This window comes from Nicotiana attenuata, chromosome 2 (assembly GCF_001879085.1).
Source record: "Nicotiana attenuata strain UT chromosome 2, NIATTr2, whole genome shotgun sequence".
Taxonomy (NCBI): domain Eukaryota; kingdom Viridiplantae; phylum Streptophyta; class Magnoliopsida; order Solanales; family Solanaceae; genus Nicotiana; species Nicotiana attenuata.
Genome location: NC_031990.1, coordinates 22,790,847 through 22,813,461, shown reverse-complemented (window position 1 = coordinate 22,813,461; position 22,615 = coordinate 22,790,847). Strand labels below are relative to the sequence as shown.

The 22,615-nt window shown below is 36.1% G+C and overlaps 1 protein-coding gene across 3 annotated transcripts; it reads right to left on the bottom strand.

The window, feature by feature from the left end:
- LOC109205334 (putative serine/threonine-protein kinase) lies at positions 15,364-21,082 on the bottom strand. 3 transcript variants are annotated; one of them, XM_019368052.1, is made up of 7 exons: positions 20,784-21,082; positions 20,161-20,323; positions 19,268-19,380; positions 18,875-19,085; positions 18,557-18,791; positions 17,057-17,207; positions 15,364-16,029 (listed from the first exon to the last, which is right to left on the bottom strand). In XM_019368052.1, exons 2-7 carry the CDS (start codon positions 20,231-20,233, stop codon positions 15,712-15,714), a joined length of 1,101 nt encoding a protein of 366 aa, XP_019223597.1. In that variant the 5' UTR covers positions 20,234-20,323; positions 20,784-21,082; the 3' UTR covers positions 15,364-15,711. The 3 variants fall into 3 exon arrangements, with proteins under 3 accessions (XP_019223597.1, XP_019223588.1, XP_019223604.1); XM_019368043.1 differs by having other exon boundaries at positions 20,161-20,200; XM_019368059.1 differs by having other exon boundaries at positions 20,161-20,282; positions 20,784-20,871.

Genomic DNA, 22,615 nt, shown 5'->3' with positions numbered 1-22,615 from the left:
CGGGCCCACTTCTTGGAATTCGATAAAATTCACATCAATATATTCCTCATCTCCCCACGAGTTCATACATATCAAAAGTTCTAAAATCCGACCACAAATGGTCCTTCAAATCCTCAATCAAAGGACTAGGTTTTCAAGCCCTAGTTTCCCCAAATTTTAACCCATAAATTCCATCAATTACAGATCTAATCCGTGAGATAATACCATAGGAACGAGTTTTTAGGTCCAAAATCCTTACCTCAATGAAGTCCCCTTGAAATCCTTCTTCAAATCGCCCAAAAAGCTCCAAAAACCGACTTGGAAATAGTGGAATAGCTCAAAAATCGCGAAGGAAAAATTTATATGTTCTGCCCCAGCTAAACCGTTTCTGCGGTCCCAAACTCGCACTTGCGGATCCGCACCTGCGGTCCCAGGTGCACTTCTGCGCAAACCACTTAAACGACCACTTTCCACTTCTGCGACACCTTACCCACACCTGCGCCATCGCAGGTGCGGCTCCTCAGCCGCTTCTGCGGCTCCAGCCTTCCCAGGCCCTTTCCGCTTCTGCGGCCTTCTTCTTCGCATCTACGGCATCGCATCTGCGGTCCCCAATCTGCAAGTGCGGAAACAACAGAAGTAGAAAATCTGCAGCTTCACCAAAACTCCAAAACTCTCTGTCAACCATCCGAAATCACCACGAAGTCCCCGGGACCTCAACCAAAAACAAAAACATATCCCATAACCTTATTCAAACTTATACCAATCTTCAAAACACCTCAAACAACATCGAATCAACCAAAACACATCGGATCCAAGCCTAAGTTTCTAAAATCTTCTAAATTACGCTTTTGATCAAAAACTCAACCAAATCACGTCCGAATAACCTGAAATTTTGCGCACAGATCCCAAATGACATAACGGAAACACTGCAACTCCCGGAATTCCATTCTGACCCCTAAATCAAAATCTCACATATCAACCGGAAAACACCAAAAATCCAATTTTGCCAATTCAAGCCTAAATCTACTCCAGACCTCCAAAATACATTCCGATCACACTCCTGAGTCCCAAATCACCTCCCGAAGCTATCTGAACCATCGAAACTCACATCCAAGCCCTCTAACGCGTAAGTCAACATCCGGTTGACTTTTCCAACTTAAGCTTCCTCAAAAGAGACTAAGTGTCTCAAACCTTCTCAAAACCTTTCCGAACCCGAGCCAACCAACCCAATCACATATAGAACTGATACACAAAGCAATAAAAAGCAGAAATGGGAAAAACGAAACGGTAACTCATGAGACGACTGGTCGGGTCGTCACAGGATGTATATTTGTTTTCAAGTAATGAAGTCTGGTTTAAGAGTGGTTTGAGACCTTTCATTGGATTTGATGGAACATTTTTTATAGGGAAGGCTAAAGGTCAGCTGTTGGTGGCTGTTGGTCAAGATTCTGCTAATTATTTTTATCCATTGGCTTGGGCAATAGTTGACAAAGAAATTTACTTACTTGGAAGTGGTTCTTAGGTCACCTACAGACTTCACAAGACCTCAAAGTGGGTGAAGGGATCCCATTTATATCAGATATGCAGAATGTATGTATTGTTTATTTGTGTTTATTTTCACTGTTATTTTCAACTATTTTGTTAGTTTCTTTGTAATGTTATTTGATGATATTTACTGATATTTTTAGGGGTTTATTGACTCAATCCAAACTGTTCTTCCAGATTCACACTTTAAATTTTGTGTAAGACATATAGAAGCAAATTGGTGTAAGAGATGGGGCTCTGGTGAGTTCCAAAAAATACCTTTGGTGGGCTGCATGGAGTACTTATGAAGGGGACTTCAAAGATCAGATCAAGAATATGAGTCAAGTAGATGATGATGGAAAGGAAGCTGTTGAGGATTTGTTGAAGTATCCACCAAAATGTTGGAGCAGGGCATTCTTTGATACTGTTTGCAAGAACCAGTATGTAGACAACAACTTGACTGAGTCACTCAATGCATGGATCTTGCAAGCAAGGCGCAAGCCAATCATTAAGATGCTGGAGGATATTAGAATCAAGGTGATGAATATGATTAATGAACGTGAAGCTGGGGTGATGACATGGGGAAATGAGTACAGTCCTAAAACCATGGAGTTGTACAACCAATTCATGAGGATTGCATTGAAGTGTCATGTTAATGGCAGTGCAGACAATGGATATGAGGTGACTGAAAGTAGTGACAAGCACATTGTGTATCTGAGGTAAAGAAATGCACCTGCAGGGCATGGGATCTTTGTGGCATTCCATGTCCTCATGCAATATGTGCATTATTGCACAAGAAAGTGGACCCTCTAAGTCAGGTTCATTGGTACCTTACCAAAGAGACTTATCTCCAAACTTATTCACATAAGTTACAACCCGTAAGAGGAAAAAAGTTCTGAAAAATTGACCATTCACAATACATGGCTCCACTTCCTTTGGTAAAGATGACTGGGAGACCTAAGGTTAAGAGAACAAGATAAAAAAATGAGGAAATTAATAGGCTAGGACAATGGTCTTAGTCAAGGAAAGGGAGGGTAATGACATGTAACAATTGTGGAAAACCTGGACACAATGCTAGAGGGTGTGCAAAGGTAATCAATATCATAACTTTTTTTATCATTCTTTCTGTTTCAACATCTAATCAAAACCTTCTGTCTTACTAACAACATTCTGAAGGAAAGCAGCCTATTGGAGGAAAGAAGAAGGGGAAGCAAACAAAGAGGAAGAGAACTTTACTTGATGAATCTGTTGATGAACAGCCTAGATCTACCTCTCCTGCACCAGTGCCACAAGAAGCCACTGATGAGGAAATTACTTTGTCAGCCCCTCAGCCAAGTTAGCCTACTCAAACAAGTAAATCTAGTAATGTGTTGTTTATGCCAACCCCTTCAGTGCAAAGGAAAGAACCAAGTTGCAGTGCCTTTCCAGACTTCGACTACCCAGACTTTGACCCTGAGCCTCAGCCTGAGCCTGAAATAGCTATAAGTCCAACAAGTATCTCTGAGGCAAAGACTAGGCTACAATTGAGGCAACTACAAAGTACAACAATTGGAACAAGGGCAATCGGATTTGTTGGTGATTCCAGTGGTGTGAGTGAGACATCAAACCTACCATTCTCACTAAAGAAGCTGCAATGAAAAGGAAAAAATGCTCTTACTGGTAACCAGCTTAACAAGCAAAGATTGGCCAAGTTGAAAGCAAAGAAGGGTAATAGGAAGAAGCAGACTTAAAGAAATCTGGTGTTCTGGAATGTGGATCTACTAAACTCTATTATGGTTATATTTTTGGTTGTGATGTAATTACTATTAGCTAAGTAAACTTGTTAAACTTGTGTGGCTATTTAGGTAGTGACCTGTTCACTCGGATGTCATGTTATCACCTAGTTGTGTATGTTCTTGGGGTGATAATGTGACATCCTTTTGTTTGTGGTTTAATGTAGTTTGAATGTTTAGTTGAGGAAACATGATTCATGTTGTCACTTGTTTGTATAAGTTTTTGGAGTGATAATGTGACATCCCCTTGTGATGAATGAAATGGGAGTTTATGAATTTAAATGTTCCTTTCATTGTTATTCATTGTCCAACCCCTTAAATACATACAATTTGTGAAAATGTCCAGATTTTGTTTAAAATTGTTTTGTGAAACTGTCCAGATTTTAGATCAAAATGTTTTTGTGAAACTGTCCAGATTTTGAACTAACTGGTGTTGTGAAACTATCCAGATTTGGACCAAAATGGTGTTGTGAAACTGTCCAGATTTTGGACCAAAATGGTGTTGTGATTTTGTCCATACTTTTTGACATAACTGCTATGTTCATCAACCCATAACATCAAGTAATNNACTTTGCACTGAGACTAAAGCTCTGTCTCCTANACTTGACATAAGGCTAAGCTCTGCCTTCCATTTGCATGGGACTAAGTCCTGTCCCGAAGNCTTGCATGAGACTAAGCTCTGTCTCCATACTCGCATGAGGCTGATCATTGCCTCCATACCTGCATGAGTCTAAGCCCTGACTCCACATTTGCATAAGGCTGATCCTTGCCCCCCCGTTTGCATAAGGCTCCCTGCCTCCCCACTTGCACGGTCCCTCTTTGCACCAATATTGCTCTACTTTCTACTATTATCTACCTGTTTTTTAATCAGGCTAAGCTCTGCCCTCTACTTCACAAGATTAAACCTTGTCTCGTTACTTCATATTATTGCATATCATGGGCTGAAATATCGCCAACCTGTCCAAAGGTGTCATAGTCCAAAGGCACCATCCTCATAGCCGAAAGACACCATGCCATGGCCTGAGGATCTCTCAAATTTGCATATCATTATTCAAAGGCGTCATGGTTTGGAAGCACCATTTTCATGGCCCGAGAACATCATTTCATGGCCTGCGAATCCCTCACTAAGCAATTCATGTCCCAGGACGTCATGGTCCTAGGACGTCATCTTTAACCGTCCGAAGACAACCTTCATTGTCCAAAGGGAATCTGCATCATGAAATGATGCATCATTAAATTTTTGCAAATACATTTGTAGCATCTTTTATTTGCAGGTAATCAGCAAACAACCTCTATCCTAGCAGGAGCGATCTCGCTCCAGTTCCCTCCAACCGTCCCGAACCTTAACCACTTACCGTAGTCGCTTCCACATCTCGTGTCCGTTCTTGCAATAATCTCATCGGCATACTCCGCAGGTGAATCCAGAACTACACATGGCCTGATTCCTGTAAAACCAAGGATATGTAGGCAACTCGAAAACTGGAGCTCGGCCTCTATCTTCCAAAACTTCCCATCCGGGCAAAATTGGCCATCATTTCTTTACCCGAAAACTCTTTCATCCTTCCCGGGTAAAGAGGGGCAGCTGTTGATACCCAATTTTTTCCTATATAGTTTAAATATGCATAAATACCTTCCAAATAGCATATATATGCATATAAAAGCATGCACAAGGCTTTTATTATTTTTCCCATAATTTAAGGGTTTTAATTGATTTATTTTCTCCCCTTTTATTCATAAAATCCCTAATAATTATTTCCAAAATTATTGTTATGATAATTCATTTATTTAATTTCTATATTTATGCCAAAATATGGATAATATAATTTTCATGCATTTTTATAATTACGTTTGGTACTTTTAAGCTAAATTGCATATAATTGCATTGTTAGCCCTTTTTATGATATAATTTTATTTTATATGCGTAAAATTGGTCCCTATATTTTTAAAATGTTAACTATGTATTTTAAATCATTTTGGCACCTTGAATGATTTTCCAGAAATTACTTATTATTTATTAAAATTAAAATTAAAATAGAAAAAAACTAGCTATTTAAATAATAGCCAAATTTGGCTTTCAATCCTAGCCAAATCGGACCCCAATCCCAGCCCAATTTTCTATTTAATAACCCAATAAACCCCGACCAAGACCCAATTACCCACTACCCGACCCAAGCCATCTTAAATCCTGGTCGTTGATATTTTAGATCAACGGCCCTCGTTCTTCCTTTCCTTTTTAATTCTAACAGAGACCCTAACCCTAATCATTTCTCTAATTCTGCCGCCCTCAAACTCTCTCGTCTCCTCTCTTCTCTCTCAACCTAACCCTAATCACTTTTCAAACGCCGCCTCCTTCTCCGGTCATCTCCGGCAACTATCTCTCAAACCCCAAGCCTCCAATGGGTCTCTCATCACCTTGATCACCATCTTTAAGGCCTTCAAGGATCTTGGGCCATGTCGATGTGGACCTAGGGTTTTTGTTTCTATTACTTATGGCTTCTTCGGTGTGATTATGGGCAAAATCACACCTTATATGTCACGATCGGTAAATTTTACAACAGGTTCTTTCGAGTTCTATTTGGGTTTCCTTTGAAAACCTAGCTTTCGTTTGAATCTCTTAAGATCTATGTTATTCTTTTACGCTTTAAGTCTGTTCTTCCTATGACTTGCACTATTCTTGAACTTCTTATGAAAGATCCTCAATTTTTGAACCATTTACTTTCTTTAAAAAAAAACTAGGGTTTTCTCGGAGTTCTTTCTACACCCGTTTTGACCGATTTTCTTTATGATTAAAACTCTTTCCTTGCTTATTTTGACCAATCTTAGGTTCTTACTGTTTTTTAACTCGACTCTGTCAAAAGCCCTAATTTCTAAGGTTTTCTTTGCTTTGGTTCTGTGTGTTAGCCTGTTTACTTGACTCTTGTCAATCTTCTGTGGGTACCATGCTTCGAGTGTGTTTACTGAATCCTTAGCCTACTTATGACACTTCTGTACGACTGTGCTCATTTTGCTTGTTCATCTCTTGCTTCTCTCTGTCAACATGGCTAACCTTGCCGTTTGCTACGTCTGTTTGATCTTCTCTATTTATATGCTGAAATACAGAATCACGACTCCCTCTTGATTGATTTTGATTTCCTTAATTATTGGTGATTGAAAGATTTTCTTTTAAAGCCCTAAAAGTTTTACCCCATCTGTTTAAGCTGATTAATTTCATTACCATATTTGTTATGATACTTCATTACTACCGAGTTCTGTCCTTAATTAAGTTTTTATGAATTTTGTCCTATTCGACTACTCTATGCTTACTGAATCTTGACTCTTTCCTTATTTATTCATGCACTGATTTTTCTTCTTGCCTTATATGATACTGAATCCTCCCATTTGATTTGATTCCCTTAACTCAAGGGAGTACTTCCTCGATTCTCTAATTGATTGATTCTGAGTTCCTAAATTATTATGCTACCATGATTCTTATCTTATTTCACTACCTACTTTCAACTATAAATACCCTAAGTCTTTCATTAACAACATACGAACATTGGTTTTCAGAACTACCTCTCATACTAAAAATCTCTGCTTTCTTTTTCTCTTGTGCTATTTGCTACTATTAGCCGGCTGCAAGCCAAGGCTAATCATCTTTGCTCTTTGGTTCTTTCATTCTGCTTACCTCTATCTTCACTGGCATGTCCTAGTTTTGATTTAGAGCGCTAACAACAATATGCTTCTCTTGTTGTTTCAGTTTCTTTTATTTCTAGCTTGCTTTTACTTTTGGTTCTGTTGTGAAGTTTGTAGTTAGGTTATATTATCATCATGCTAGTATGAATCCCCTCCCTTTTAATCAATGTATTCCCTTATGTGTTTCAAAGCATGCCTTAACAATTGTCTTTTACTTACTGTGTACTTACTATCTCGTGAATCCCAAATCCCTATTGCCCTCTATGCGTTTATGTTTCTCTTGACTGGTTTGTGATTATGTCAGTGTCCACTATCTCTGAGCATGTCTAAACTAGTCCTAATACCCTTGCTGCGATTATGTGCTTGCAGTCAAATGTCTATGTATCCCCAACCCTTTAACCCTTGGGTGACTACTGAATTCATTTAGATCCTGTGTAATCCTATCATGAAGTCCTTGACTTTGTTTACCACTCCCACCTCTTTTCAAACAACTTCTGTTGCTCTACTAGTTGCTTTCAAAACAGTCTCTAATAAACCTTTTCAACTTGTGTCCTGCACTCTCACTTTACTCTTAGTCAATAAGTTTTGCCCTCTCTAGTATGTGTACTGCCTTGGGATCCTCTTGAGATCCCTCTGAACTCTGGCATACTGAGGCTGGCCTTTCCATACTGCACTAGTTCCATTCTTGGTTACTAAGTCTAGGTGTAAACATTGCCCAGGGTCCTTGAGACCCTTAGGGAACTTTGATGCACCTAGACTCTGATTTGTCTTTGGAATTGAGGCTTATGAGACCATTGGAGGCTTTGGGGAACTTGGGCCTAATTGCAGGCTCCCTATAGAATAGCTTCTTGATTTTCTATTTTATTTATGTAATTCATTCATCGGCTTGTAATAATTTGTAAACAGATACTTGGGGGTATTTAGTAAATAGGGTGGGTAGATGTATATTTTATGGGGTAATATGGGTAGAAATCCTGCTCTTAGGATCTTCTTTTGAATCTGATTGCTTGTGTAAGTAGAAAACATGCTCATAGGCTTGCTCTTTTGAATCTGATTGCTTTTGCCTAATAGAAATCATGCCTATAGGGTTTCACTTTTAATTTCGTTTGCATCGAATAGAAACCCAGCCTATAGGATTTCACTCCTAATGTCATTTTGTATCAAGTAGAAATCATGTTCCTAAGGTTCTGCACTTTTGCTAGAAATCATGTTTATAGGCTCTAGACAATCAAGTCTTAAATCAATTCAAGTATAGATGCCATGCCTATAGGATTCGACTCCAACTCAGTTCTAATAAGTCTTCCTGTATGTTTCTAAAAAGCAATAATATGCCTAGATTTCATGCCTATAGGGATCTATACTCGTAATTCCGTCTGGTAATTTAATTTAGCCTAATAAGTCAATGTCATTATGCCTAGTTCATTTCCAAAGCTGGTTTTATTAAGCGATAACCTTTCCTGAAACAAGTTCTTTCAAAATGGCATTAATCTCATTAGATACCATGTTTATAGGTATTAAAGGGATTCTATTTCGAAAACTTGTTTGCTTCTGCATTAATATAAACACAGTATACTGCGTATAGGCAAGCCTTAGGGCATGCTCAAAAACTGCATTTCCTGAAGTTGTGTCTGTCGTTTAACGTTTCTAACTCTAATAACATTTAAAAGAATCCCTAGGCAACTGCTAGGTTATAACTTCTGGGCATAAAAGTTTGGTCTATTTCTGCACAGTCACTTAGAGATCCTGCTTTAGGACTTTGATTAATAAAGACCTTAACTATGTTTGAGTCGTGTTGCTTGTATGTTTACTTGAGGAGGAAACTTGAGCCTTTTTATCTGCTCCCATTATGTGAAAGTCCTACATGTTTTGACTGTCGCCTTAGAGTTTTGCCTTTCTAAACCTTAGGGGTATGTCTAGAACTACCTAATAGGTAGAGGTCCTAACTCCCTCCTGGACCACTGAGAAGGGAAGGGTAGCAGTACGCAATAGGAATCAGTGACCAAACACTCGCTTTGCATGACCAATAAGGGGATGGGAAGGGTAGGCATGGGATATGATGACTACGCGTTAATGTCACGTGTAGCTCCTCATTGAGGAGTGTCTACCGGATATTGCGTGGGGTGATCCTATAGGATAAACAACCTAGGACCCCTTCTTGCTCAAATCCTCTCCTTATTCAAACCTTTGTTTTATAAATTGTTCAAATCTTTATTTCGCTATTTGAATTGTTTAATGTGCTTTACGAATAACTTATTTGATCCAACTACTTGTATGGACTAATTTGTGAATATAAGTTCGCCGGGACCCACAGTTGTGGACCAAGAGGGGTGCCTAACACCTTCCCCTCGAGGTTACTTCGAGCCCTTACCCTAATCTCTGATAATGCAAACCAACTCAAGAGTTAATCACTCTAGGTGCCCTAACGCGCCATAATCCGTTAGGTGGCGACTCTTCAAATACCCAATTCCCAAAAGGAAAGGAGTCATTACACCCCGTGAGTGTCGAAACCCGGACCTCTCCCCGTCAAAAAGGGAGGAAAAAGGGAGCGCGGCAATCACTGTTCAACGAGATTTCATCTTCCTATTCAAAATAACCTCAAGAACGATTCTGTCGAAGACAAAAAAAAACAGAGAAGAAACTAAGATCATTATTATTAGACTATAATTTAGAGCAAACGGATAATAATTTAGATCTTTTGTTACACAATCACCAACTTTAGGCTTCGAACATTTAAAAAATCGCCTTCTAGGGTTTAATGGAGTCATTGAAGTGAAGTGGTTTGCAAAGATGCCACAACGACACCAAATTTTGGGACGAACAGCTTCCTTGCGACATTGAAGACTCAGGAAAAGGATTGGGGTCGTCTGATCCCTAATTCGTGGGAGACGGGAAAGAAATGGATGTTCGGGAGTTTTAATTTGGTGGGACTGCTGACATGGCAGCTGACTTGGATAAAATTGATGTGTTCAGCTGCCACAGTGTCAAAACGTTTGCGTTAGGGGTATTTTTTTCAAACTTCATTAACGGCAGGGACGAGAATGGCCAAAAAGTGTAACGGGTGGCATAAGCAACTAGTAAACAATAGTAGAGGGGTAATTTTGACCCTTTGCCCTTATTAAAGTTCATGCTTATTGTTTCACTGTGGCCACCAATGTTCAAACAAATTGACAATTTCTCCTCTATCATAACACCAGCAGTGTCACGTAGCATGCCTCTTCGTCGAAGGATGTCATGTAGCTTGTGAAAAACATGTTTATCCATCCATAACATTTCCCGACATACATCATTGTCAGCACTGAACAGTTCGCTCAAGATCCCGAAACCTTAAGGAGTTGAACTACGAGAAGGCTACCTACTATTCTGTTGGAACTGAAGACTAGTTGGGCCACATATGTTTAAGTGATGGGCCACGTTAGTCATTTGTATTTAGGCCTAGTGATTAAATTAAGAGAAATTTCATAAAGCACTATCTTTTAGTGGTAATTAGCTATTTATAGATATCATTTGTTATATTACGGATTGTAGATACATTTTCTATTGTTATAAGATGTATTAGATGTATTTAAGCTACTGTATTCATGAACACAGTAGCAAAAATAGGCGTGAATCAGGGAAGTCTAGCTAATCAGTTGTTGTATTCGAGTGTATTCGACTGTATTCATGGCGTGAACCATGGGATTACAGCTGGACAGACTATTGTATTCGACTATATTCACGGCGTGAAACAGGGAATTACACTGTTTTTAAACGGAAAGTGAATCAATTAACATAATAGACTCCTAATATAACTCAACAAACTCAATTATAACACATAAATTTTGTATTTCAAGTTATAAAAAAGACTCTCAACCGAAAAATACCCCAAAAACACAGAAATCTTCGGAGAAATTATATAATACATCTGACTACATAAATTATATTAATTAAAAAAATATATGAATACATTCATGGCGTATAGCGAGACAGTGAATACAATGAAATACATAGAATACAGCGGGATACATTGAAACACAATATAAAAAAAAGACAGTGAATACAATGAAATACATGAAATACAACAAGATACATTGAATTACAATGAGAAAAAGGACAATGAATACAATGAAATACATGAAAATACAGCATAAAAACCAAGAACCAGCAACTCTTTTCATCGTAAAACCATAAACCCAGCAGATCTTCGTCCCTCATATTGTCTTCCTCTGGCTCAAAATTCAGTGTCTCCAAGTTTTAATTTTGACTCTGATTCTTCATCTATTTACTAAATAATAATGAAGATGAATCCTCATATGGCTCGAAATCTACTGCGTCCTCTCTCTTTTTCTCTCTGTTTATGTGTTTTGAACCTCGCTTCCCTTATGTGAATCAGACTCAAAGTAAAAAAAATTGATGATAAAGTTGGAATTTTGAAGGAAAATCAGAGCACAATTGAGGCTACAAAGTCTCCAGCTAATGTGAATCAGACTGAAAATTCAGCACAAAAGTCCTCTTTTGGGGACAAAATTGCAAATGGGAATGGAGAAAAGGGAATTATAGAGAAGGAAGTGAAGAAAAATTTCACTTCTTCTTTGGTGAAGAAGCAGAGAAATGGGACAAATTTGGATGTGTCAGTGAAGAAATGAGATGAAGATTTGGTTAAGTCTTTGTTGAATTGTGATTTCTTTGATGGGAATTGGGTTACAGATGAGTCTTATTCTTTGTACAAATTCGGTTCTTGTTCTCTTATTGATGAGCAATTCAATTATGTTGTCAATAGTAGGCCTGATAGTTTGAAGATCTGAAGGGTCGTCTGAAAGTACAGGAGGGAGGAGAAAGCGTGGGGTTTTTGACTAATGGTAGGTGATGTGGGTAAGAGGAATTTTGAGATTGAGCATCGTGTTTTCAGAGAATGGCATGTATTAAAGTAGAGAGAGAAAGAAAATAGTGTAACTGAATAGCGTATTTAGTGGCTTAGGGTTAGGAGGTAACCAAAATTGATATTTTGCTATAAACATTAAAAGGTATCTATAGAATATAATTTTTTAAAATGGTATTTATTTAAAATAAATAAGGTGTTAACCTTTGCTATAGGAGGTAAAATTTCCTTAAATTAATGTATCTGGCCCAAGTTGTATATATTAGTGCTTTGTGTATTGTATAGACTTAGATTTTCATTTACACAATTAATAAAATCCTTCAGCAATATTTTCCTATTTTGTTACATTGCCTAATGGTTACAAGGTCAAAGTCACATGTACTGGGACTTTAACCTTAACTCCTGAAATTTCTTTGAAAAATGTGCTTCTTGTTACTTCTTTTTAATATAATCTAGTTTCACTTGCTCAACTAATTCTGCAAATTAATTGTTTGGCTCTGTTTTCTTCTATTGCTTGTGTTTTGCGGGGCCCTTCTCGGAAGAGGCCAGTGGATCTTGATAGTCTTCAGAATGGGCACTACATTCTCAACCATAGTACACTCACTTCCGCTTGTAATTCTCTCTTCAATACTTCATTTGTAAATACCATTACTGCCAATTCACAGGAATGCAGAATTTTGTGAATTTCAGAAATCAGTCTACTTTTGTAACTTAAAATAAACCTTAGCATCCAAGAATGTAACACTGTAAACAGCACTATGCAAAAGACACAAAATAAGTTGTCCATGCATAAAACTCGAGCATGAAAGAGCATGAGATGTATTCTTAGAGTAGAGTTGTACCTCGTATATTGTGCCAAAACTGCCTCGCCCTATTTTATTAGTTTGATGGAAGTTGTTGGTTGCTATTCTTAACTCACTAAATGAAAAATTCTTTGTGCTTGCAATGGCGCGGCCTGCCAAAAAATAAAAGATATGTATGGTATATGAAAATGCAGAATAGAGGCTAATTATCTTATTTGTTGTGCATAAAATGACGTAATAAGAAATTATTTAAGGCAACTAATTAGGACCAAGAATACAATATAAGGCATCAAATCTTCCTGTGAGAGTTAGAATCAGAATTTTTATGTGGCTTCCCGAGAAACAGGGGCGGCTCAATGAAATCGGAGGCCTAAAGCCAAAACTTAGGAAGATGTGAGGAAATAACATTAGTAATATGATAACGGTTGGACAAATAGACATGATTAATTTAGATAACCAAGAAAAAATTGTACGGTCTTAACAATTTTTCTTTCAAGGTTTTAAGTTTTCTTTTGAGTATTCCACAATACAACATTGTCTAATATTTTAAAATGTGAGTTAAATTATGCAAATATTCACATCAAGTAATAAAATATTTGATAACTAAAGCCAATGTAGTGTATTGAAACAAAATGTTAATATTTTGTTAATTTAAAAAAAATCTTACAAATATAAATAATTATAACTATGAATTTTTTTAGGGGCTTTTGACTCTTAGGGGCCTAAAGCAAAAGCTTTAGCGGCTTTACCCTAGAGCCACCCATGCCGAGAAAACAGACAAAATGGAACTTGCCATCCTCTAAAGAATGCGATCACTAATGAATCTTCACACTACTCCATAAATAACACAAATGTAACACACTTGACCAATTATCTAATAGATAAGACACCTGTAACACACTTGGATAATTGGCTCTTCTCCTTAACTAAATCGAACATATTTTAGCAAGCCAATTAGCAGGTACATTCAGAACTCTATTCTCGATCCTTACATTGAACCTTTCAATTTATTGCCTTGGGTGTCTTTCGTACTTCAGGATGGACCGTCTTGGATTTACTTAAGACAATCTCTAGTGAAGACAATCAAAGCAATCCAGCAGACAATTCTTTTGCATTGGCGACGCTTATGCCTAAGTCAAAAATCGTCTAGAACCAAATGTGCAATGCATCTAAAAAGTATTAAAGATAATTTATGATACAGTTGTGAGCATTTTGTATCATTTCCTCATCACTTCACCCTCAACACATCTGACATATGCACGCATACCACAATATTGATTCGACTTTCATAGGCCTTGAAAACTTGCAAATCCACTCAATCTACTCATTTCTTATTTTAGTACGATATTTGTTGTACTTCTTTCTTCCCTTTACATTCAAGCAAGGGGAATATTTTTTTTAATACATAAATCATGACATTTTGTGACTAGGCAAGCAGATGATTATAGGGTCCTCAGAGTGTCAGTGACACAATGTCAAGCGCATAAAGTTGCAAACAAGTCCTCCAAACAACCAAATAAATTCATAAAACAAGAAGAAAAAAAATCCATCAGCTACCATCCCAATTTTAAATAGGCACTAACCACCTGTATCTCTTGTATCATGATGAACAAGATCACCGCCCTTTTTTCGGGCACCAAAAAAGCAACAACTCATGTCAATTTGCGTTTTGCGGGACAAATATTTTAATCAATTGATAGTGACTCCGGATAAGTAAATTACATGTTAACCTTCACCATGGATATCCTGAAAACAAAGAAAAGACTTTTTTTTCCACAAAAAAGTTTTTCTCCTTCAGCTTGTTAAACGTATTATCAAAGAAAAACATTTTATGCTCAAATGGAAAATTCATGCCCCAACAAAATGTACTACACAAATTCTACAAAATTTAAGAAATGATAAAACATTGATTCAGTAAAAGTAAATATGGTATAGTTCCAGCGAAGGTAGAAAACACAAGATTATTTCTTTTCATCTGTCCAAGCCTTAATAGACAGCGTTTGGTGCTGGTGGAAGGTAATACGTACACGACACCCGTGGAGTTAGCCGAGGTACGCACAAGCTGGCCCGACATGGTTATTTGAAAAAGAACGGAGTGGGTACAAATATTGTTTTCATTTTGCATTAAGAACAAACTAAAATTGCACGAGGTTGAAAGCGCTATTCTTTGGCTACGGCTGAATTAAGGTTTGCCTACATATTTTCTATAATAAATAAATAAACAAAGCAAAAAGTCAAAAAGGCAAGGAATTTGATAGCTCGACGCCTCAAATTTACTAAAGATTTAGCTCCATCCCTACAAACTCACTCTTTGGATACAGCTGAATTAAGGTCGCTCACATATATTCTTTTCAACAAAAAAAAAAGAGCAAAAAAGTCAAAAGGCAAATGAATTTGATAGCTTCTTGATGCGTCAAACTTACTAAAGATTTAGCTCCATATAACGAATGGCATGATGATCATAACTGTGTAATGAAGAATCCAGAAAAGGGTTAATTGATTATAAGGTGGAAACATCTGCCAAGCATACAATTAAACTCTATCCTTAAGTCTTTCCACTTATCTTTTTTAATTTATACGATCTAGGTGAAAATTAACACAATGATTAAGACATTCAATTGTATAGCCAAAAAGGAAAACATGCAAGAAACACCTCGTCTGGGAGTAGCAGTATTATGTATTCTTATCATGCTAAAGCTCTAATAAACAGTCCAAGTTATCTTTCTATGGTTGACTTGCACTAATTTTATACGGAAAATGAGCTAATATATAAATTTGTTTTTCTAATAATGTGTACTTGTGTAACAAAGTAATAATGTGTACTTGTGTAACAAAGTGGAAGGTTGGAAGCTGACCCCCATCAAATATGAACTTGTTAGTAACAACAACAAAGAGGAGAAACCCGAGTTGCAGCATCTTATAACGTGGTGGATTAATTCTTGAAACTGAATTTAACTTAGCGACAACCAGAGGCGGACCCAGAATTTGAAAGTGGCGGGGACACCACTGTCGGATAAAAATTTTAGCAAATGCTAGAGTTGAAATCAAACCCAGGCTCGTTACATTCTTGAGGTAATCTCAAACAAGTGCAAGTCACTAATGATGATTATCTAGGGGTCACTTGAGTGATTGTGAGGGGTACAGAACTCTGTTGGCTTGTACTGCACTCAGACGACTTCAATTTTGATAGCATGCTTGCATCAGAATCTTGGAAGAAACCAGGTGGTGTAAGTTCTTTCTCATTTAGCTGGATATTTCTTGAAAGCATCTCAATAACCTGGCTCATCATCGGTCTTCTGTTTGCATTTGCTTGGGTGCAAAAGAGAGCTACCTTGATGTACCTTACAACTTCTTTTTCTGGGAAATCATCCAGTTCTTCATCCACCAAGTCCAATAGTTTTGCGTCTTGATAGAGCTGCCAGGCCTGATGCAGTAAATTGTACTTCTATCATTTGATCACTCAACACTCGGAATGGAGAAAAAAGGGGAAAGGAGAAAATTCCATTTACAAATAGCTTAGAGGCTGCAGGTTGCTAACTAAATAGCCATAAATTTGTGAGATTCAGCTTAACCAAACTGAATAAATCAATCCATTTTGGAATTTATCTTACTGTTGCTACATCTTCGATTTGAATAACTGGCTTGTCAATAAGTTTGGAAACAACAATTGCATCATAAAACTAGCTAATGAAAGGGAGATTCGAAAGCAAAGTTTAGCAAACAGACATCATTTGACTTCTTTGAAAAAATATTTGAGCAAAGAATCCCCTTTACCCTCCTACTTCTGCCCTAACCAACATAATTCTAGAAAGGGAAAACTCACAATTTCTGAATAATGACAAATTGATAATACTAACATCCATTTAGAAATTTGGATCTACTTACCCCAGATAATTATGAATTTCTGGTAGTGAAACTCCTATAGAGAATAAGGTACTAGCTTTTTTTTGCCTAATGAATACCTTATTGGATCAGCTCATGCTTCGAGTAGCCTTTCTGATGACACACTCAGAAAAGAAAAAGAAGTCTCAAAATCTCCGTTGCTTTCCTTTTACTCGCACTGTTGTCTTTAATATATCTTTTTTTCTCCATTCAAAGAAACATTTCTTATCAACTTCTTATCAGTTAGATTCTATAATTATTAATACTCGTATAACTCTGCGACAAGTAAAAAAGCTTAATCATATAATAACTAGAGATGGATTCACTTATGTTCTTTTATTTATTTATTTATTTGTTTTAACAGACCTCTACTCAATTTGACTTCATATAGTGCATTCATCTCCAAATGTCCTTGCGGTGTTCAGTGATTTTCATTAGCATGAACCAGAATATATGGTTATTAGTTGGAAATACAAGATGAATCATGCAACAGATTCTAGATGCCTACACCCAGGAAATGAATGCCATACTTTTAAATAAATAAAGGAACTTAGAAAAATCTGACCCACCAATCCGAGAAGTGACTTCTTATCCCCTCGCCAAATACTACTGCTGCTGCTCCTGCCACTAATTGTTTCCAGTATTAGGACCCCAAAACTGTAAACATCGGCCTTCATTGTTAATTGTCCGCCTAATACATATTCGGGTGCCAGGTAGCCACTGCTTGGAAGAGCGAAAAGGTCTAGAAGTCAGAAACTCGCCTCCAACAAATATATTGGAGATCTATAATCTTAAAACAGATCTTCATTCTTCAGGAAATTGAAAATGCTTGAATCCATATATTCATACAACTGTTTACAAATGATTCTAAAGAGCTAGAAAAGAAATAATCAGTTTATGTTTTTATTAAGGCATCCTTTTCTGCATTTGTCAACTATATATAAATCATATTTTTTGTTTGCATGCCTTATCGCTTTCTTTAGAATAGCAGTAGTTAAATGTGTCAAACACATCCTATTAAGGCTATTTTCAAACTTTATACTAGGGAAAGCATATACAAACTTTTAAAATACATAAAGGAATGGTTTTATTTGACTTATGAAAGAAAGTTTAAAATTTATCATCAGAAGGACTATGACTTTCTTGCTTTTCAATGTTATGACCCTATTTGATATAACCACCTCTAAATGTTTAATTGGATATAAAGACACTTTCTTTTATAAGTTCATGAGACAACAGCATAAATTTTCAACAATCTAATAAGGCGGATATATTACAACAATGTATATATGTTCCACTGAATTCTTTTTAGGACTGCAGGACAGAAAAAAGAAAGATGCATCGACTTCTCATTTAACCATATAGTAATAATGAACTATATGTGTACTATGAGATATAAGAGTAAATGCCAAGCACAAAGTAGTTAAGTATTTAATGCACACGTTTTTACCAACATTTTTTTTACTTTATGAAACTAATCATCTGTAGTGATGAATCAAACTAACTATACCTCAATCTCAAGCAAATTTATAATGACTCCTCCATATTCATATGGTTCTAATTCATGCTCATTCACTCAGTGAATTGATCATTAGGCATAGTAGGGGCACATATTGCTTCCAAGCCTAAGCAACCTAGTTTTTTCAGTTTTTGGTTCTATCTATAGAAGTGTTTCATAGTCTCATAGACTAAAGTTCTCAAGAAGCACATACTTGACTCTCATAGACTAAAGTTCTCAAGAAGCACATACTTGACTCTTCACCCAAGACAAACAGCCACCACAAAAAAGTAGCTATCACAAAACCGATAAAAGAAAAAAGATGGACAAAGGACCCTAGTTATATGAATGGCACCTGTAAAAGCTTCATTTCTACCTTTTTACTTCATGGCATTCATTTCCAGCATTGTTTTTCCACCCCTTTTTAATTTACTTAGAGTTAAAGAAACCCACAGCATCTCATGATATCTTTACAACTAATTACACCCTAAAACAAACGAAGCCATAAGGTCCTACTTTCAGCCACGCAAAACATAGAGGGGTTCGACTAAAAATTCAGAGGAAGACATACGTTGTTCCCGCTATTTTCGTGCTGATATGGGTGATATTATCTGGGAAAAGCTTGGCAAGCCCAAAATCTCCAATTTTTGGTGTATAATCCTTGTCAAGTAGAATATTACTAGCTTTTATGTCCCTGTGCACGATATGTGGCACTAGTTCTTCATGTAGATATGCAAGACCTTGAGCGGTACCCAAGCAAATAGCAGCCCTTTTGTCCCATTCCAACTTAATGCTAATCCTGGAACCTGCAAAGAGAAATGCCACTATCAGTAGCCCGTTCCATAACTCTGACGTTAATCTTTTACTTCACCAGAAGCTCTGCAATTACCAAACAGTGCTTGATCAAGGCTTCTATTTACTAAATATTCATAGACCAAAATCCGGTTATTTCCATCAGCACAACATCCAATTATCTCAACTAGATTTGGATGTCTGACATTTGATATGGTCTCAATTTCAGTCAAAAACTCCCGCAAACCCTGCTTTGATTCCGCTGCAAGTGTCTTCACAGCGATTTCTTTTCCACTTTTTAGAGTTCCCTACAAATTGCACAGGAGTTGATAACCAGCAACAAGAACCATATCAATGTAATTAAAGACAACGAAATTGGTTAGTATTTACTAAAGTCTTAACCTCAGAAGCAAAGACAATTGCCGTATTACACAATTATTTTTAAAGAGGGAGTCAATCATGAAAATCAAATAACAGAATAGAGCTGTACCTTGTATACTGTGCCAAAACCGCCTCGCCCTATTTTATTAGTTTGATGGAAGTTGTTGGTTGCTATTCTTAATTCACTAAATGAAAAATTCTTTGTGCTTGCAACTGCGCGGCCTGCCAAAAATAAAAGATATGTATGGTATATGAAAATGCAGAATAGAGGCTAACTATCTTATTTGTCGTGCATAAAATGAGGTAATAAGAAATTATTTAAGCCGTCTAATTAGGACCAAGAATACAATGTAAGGCATCAAATCTTCCTGTGAGAGTTAGAATCAGAATTTTTATGTGGCTTCCCGAGAAAACAGACAAAATGGAACTTGCCATCCTCTAAAGAATGTGATCACTAATGAATCTTCACACTACTCCATAAAGTGAACTTGTTTATCATAATAAATAGCACAAATGTAACACACTTGACCAATTATCTGATAGATAAGACACTTGTAACACACTTGGATAATTGGCTCTTCTCCCTAACAAAATCGAACATATTTTAGCAAGTCATAGAGTCTTTTTTTTATTCGACTTTCATAAGCCTTGAAAACTTGCATATCCACTCAATCTACTCATTTCTGATTTTGGTATGATATTTGCTGTAGTTCTTAAGTTTCTCATTCCAGTGTCTTTTTTTTTTTTCTTTGATTGGTATGTTTCTCATTCCAGTGTCCTTTTTTCTTACTCTATCAACACTTTTACCTTCTTTCAAATTTGTTTAATACATGAATCAAGTTAACCTGTGAAGTTTTGTGACTAGGAAGTTCATAATAGGGTCAGCCAGAGTGTCATGCGAAGCGCATAAAGTTGCAAACAAGTCCTCCAAACAACCAAATAAATTGACAAAACCAGAAAACAACTCATCAGCTACTATCCCAATTTTAAATAGGCACTAACCTCGTGTATCTCTAGTATCATGATGAACAAGATCACCACCCTTTTTCCGGGCACCAAAAAAGCAACAACTCATGTCAGTTTGCGTTTTGCTGGACAAATATTCTAATCAATTGATAGTGCCCCTAGATGAGTAAATTACATGTTAGCCTTCACCGCGGATACCCTGTAAGCACAAATATTCTTTTCATTTTGCATTAAGAACTCACTAAAATTGCAGGAGGTTTAAAGCGCTATTCTTTGGCTACAGTTGAATTAAGGTTTGCCTACATATTTTCTATAATAAATAAATAAACCAAAAAAGTCAAAAAAGTCTAAGGAATTTGATAGCTCGATGCCTTAAATTTACTAAAAATTTAGTATTTTAGCTCCATCCCTACAAATTCACTCTTTGGATACAGCTGAATTAAGGTCGCTTTACATATATTCTTTTCAAAGAAAAAAAAATGAGCAAAAAAGTCAAAAGGCAAATGAATTTGATAGCTTGACTCGTTAAACTTCCTATAGTTTTAGCTGCATCACTAAAAGAAACAAGATGGTAAAATAATCAATTCCATAAAAGGTAAAATAAGAAACCTAAGAATAATAATCAATAGTAATAATCATTATTCATAATTATTGCGTACCTTAAAATTGGAAGAACAGAGGGAAAGAAGAATATGAAAAATTATAGCATATGGTGGAAAATAAAGGAGAATCTTGTGAAAGAAAAGTAGAGAATTAACAGAAAGAGTAGTAGGAGAAGGAGCTTTGTTGGAATAGGTGGTGGTCCGGCGGCGAAGAAGAAGAAGAAGAGTCATAGTTAGGCTGTGTGAATGATTTTTTTATCAGCGCGTTCTCACGTTAAAGGAAAATTTTGAGACTGACACTCTGAAGCTCGAAAGCGACTCTCTCTGCTTTCTGCTTTTTGCCCACTCATCTTTCGAACAGCATTTAGAGCGTGTTTGGCTAAGCTTATATAACGGTCAAATCGGTTTATATGCGCCTTTGAGTTTATCTACGCATTTGGTAAATATTCAAAGTGCTTATAAATCAAGTGCTTATAAACTAAAATCAGTCATAAGTTGGTCATCCCAACTTATGGCTTTTCAGCTTATAAGCACTTTTAGTTTAACTAGTTTATCCTTAATATAATATTTTCTAATTCACAAAATACTTTTTCCAAAATAAATTTCTTTTCAAAGAAAAAAAATTCACTTTTTTTTGGAATTTTATTTGGACATAGGAATTGTAAAATTCCAATAAAAAGTGAACTTTTTCAAGTTAAAATGGTATTTGAAAATTATTTGAGTTGTGTTTGTATAATTTTGGGTTGTTTTTGAAGCTTTGTAAGTGATCTGCGTGAATTTTTTTGAAAAATAGCTTTTTGGGGCTTTTCAAATTTTTAAAAAATTTCAAAATTCAATTGAAAATTTTATGGCCAAACACTAATTTCGAAAAAAAATAAATTTTTTTTCGAAAAAATATGAAAATTTTCTTATGTCCAAACGGGCTCTTAATCTCTATTAAAATTAATATTATATTCTTTGTATCATATAGTTTAGAGATCTTGTGGATTTTTCAAATTGTGCGTTTGAAAGATTATAACTCTTGTTATTGGACGATTATGATACTTTCCGCAAATTTAAGTTAATGTGCTTTAGGCATTTCTATCCCCATTTTACCCCTTCCTCCAAAGTTGGAATAATTAAACAACTGAAAAACTTCTAAGCTCTTCTTTAAAAAAAAAATTAAAAAAAAAAATTGTAGATGACAATATCTTCCAACATACACACAAACAAAAAAAAAAAAAAAGAAGAGAGAAAACAATGGCTTGAAATTACAGTAATCCTGTACCATTTTAAAATAGAAACACAATTTGTTATATAATTGAGCATTCTAGTTAGGGTTGTTAAAATTAGTCAAACTATACTTCGATCAACCTCATCAAATTTGATCACTATTAAGACTAGGTAACAATAAGCTAAACTCAAATTAACCCGTCAATATCTTGACTTTAAATAGCTAAAATAGTTCAATTTGATTATCAACCTGTTACTTGATGACAAAATTAAAATTACTGTAGAAATAGTACAATTCTTCAGTTTAAGTAAAGGATGAAAGAAATGGATATAGAATACCTTAAACATAGAAAACAACAAGGACCTCATCATTTAAGGGCAAAAATCACTTTTACCTTGCGGTTAGAATTATTTATATTTGATAGCTGCAAAAATATATAAAATTTTGAAAGCAGCTATATAATGTGATCGATCTCATTATTTAACACTCAATTGATTCATTAGTTTTGGGCCGATTTTGACTTTGACATTCACAAGATGACACAAGAACTCCTTAAAAAATTCAATGCATCTGTTTAATTGAGACCGCTTCATTTATTTTATTAGTGGTTAGTTAAAGTCTCAAAATTAGGATTTCATCATCTTTAAACATATAGATAGTGATGTACTTATTTTCC

Coding starts and splice junctions, on each gene's coding strand:
- LOC109205334 (XM_019368043.1), bottom strand. CDS start 20,957: ATGACTCTTCTTCTTCTTCTTCGCCGCCGGACCACCACCTATTCCAAC. Junction 19,086..19,267: donor GTTTTGGCACAGTATACAAG/GTACAGCTCTAT, acceptor TGCAATTTGTAG/GGAACTCTAAAAAGTGGAAA. Junction 17,208..18,556: donor ACGAAAATAGCGGGAACAAC/GTATGTCTTCCT, acceptor TCTTCCAAGCAG/TGGCTACCTGGCACCCGAAT.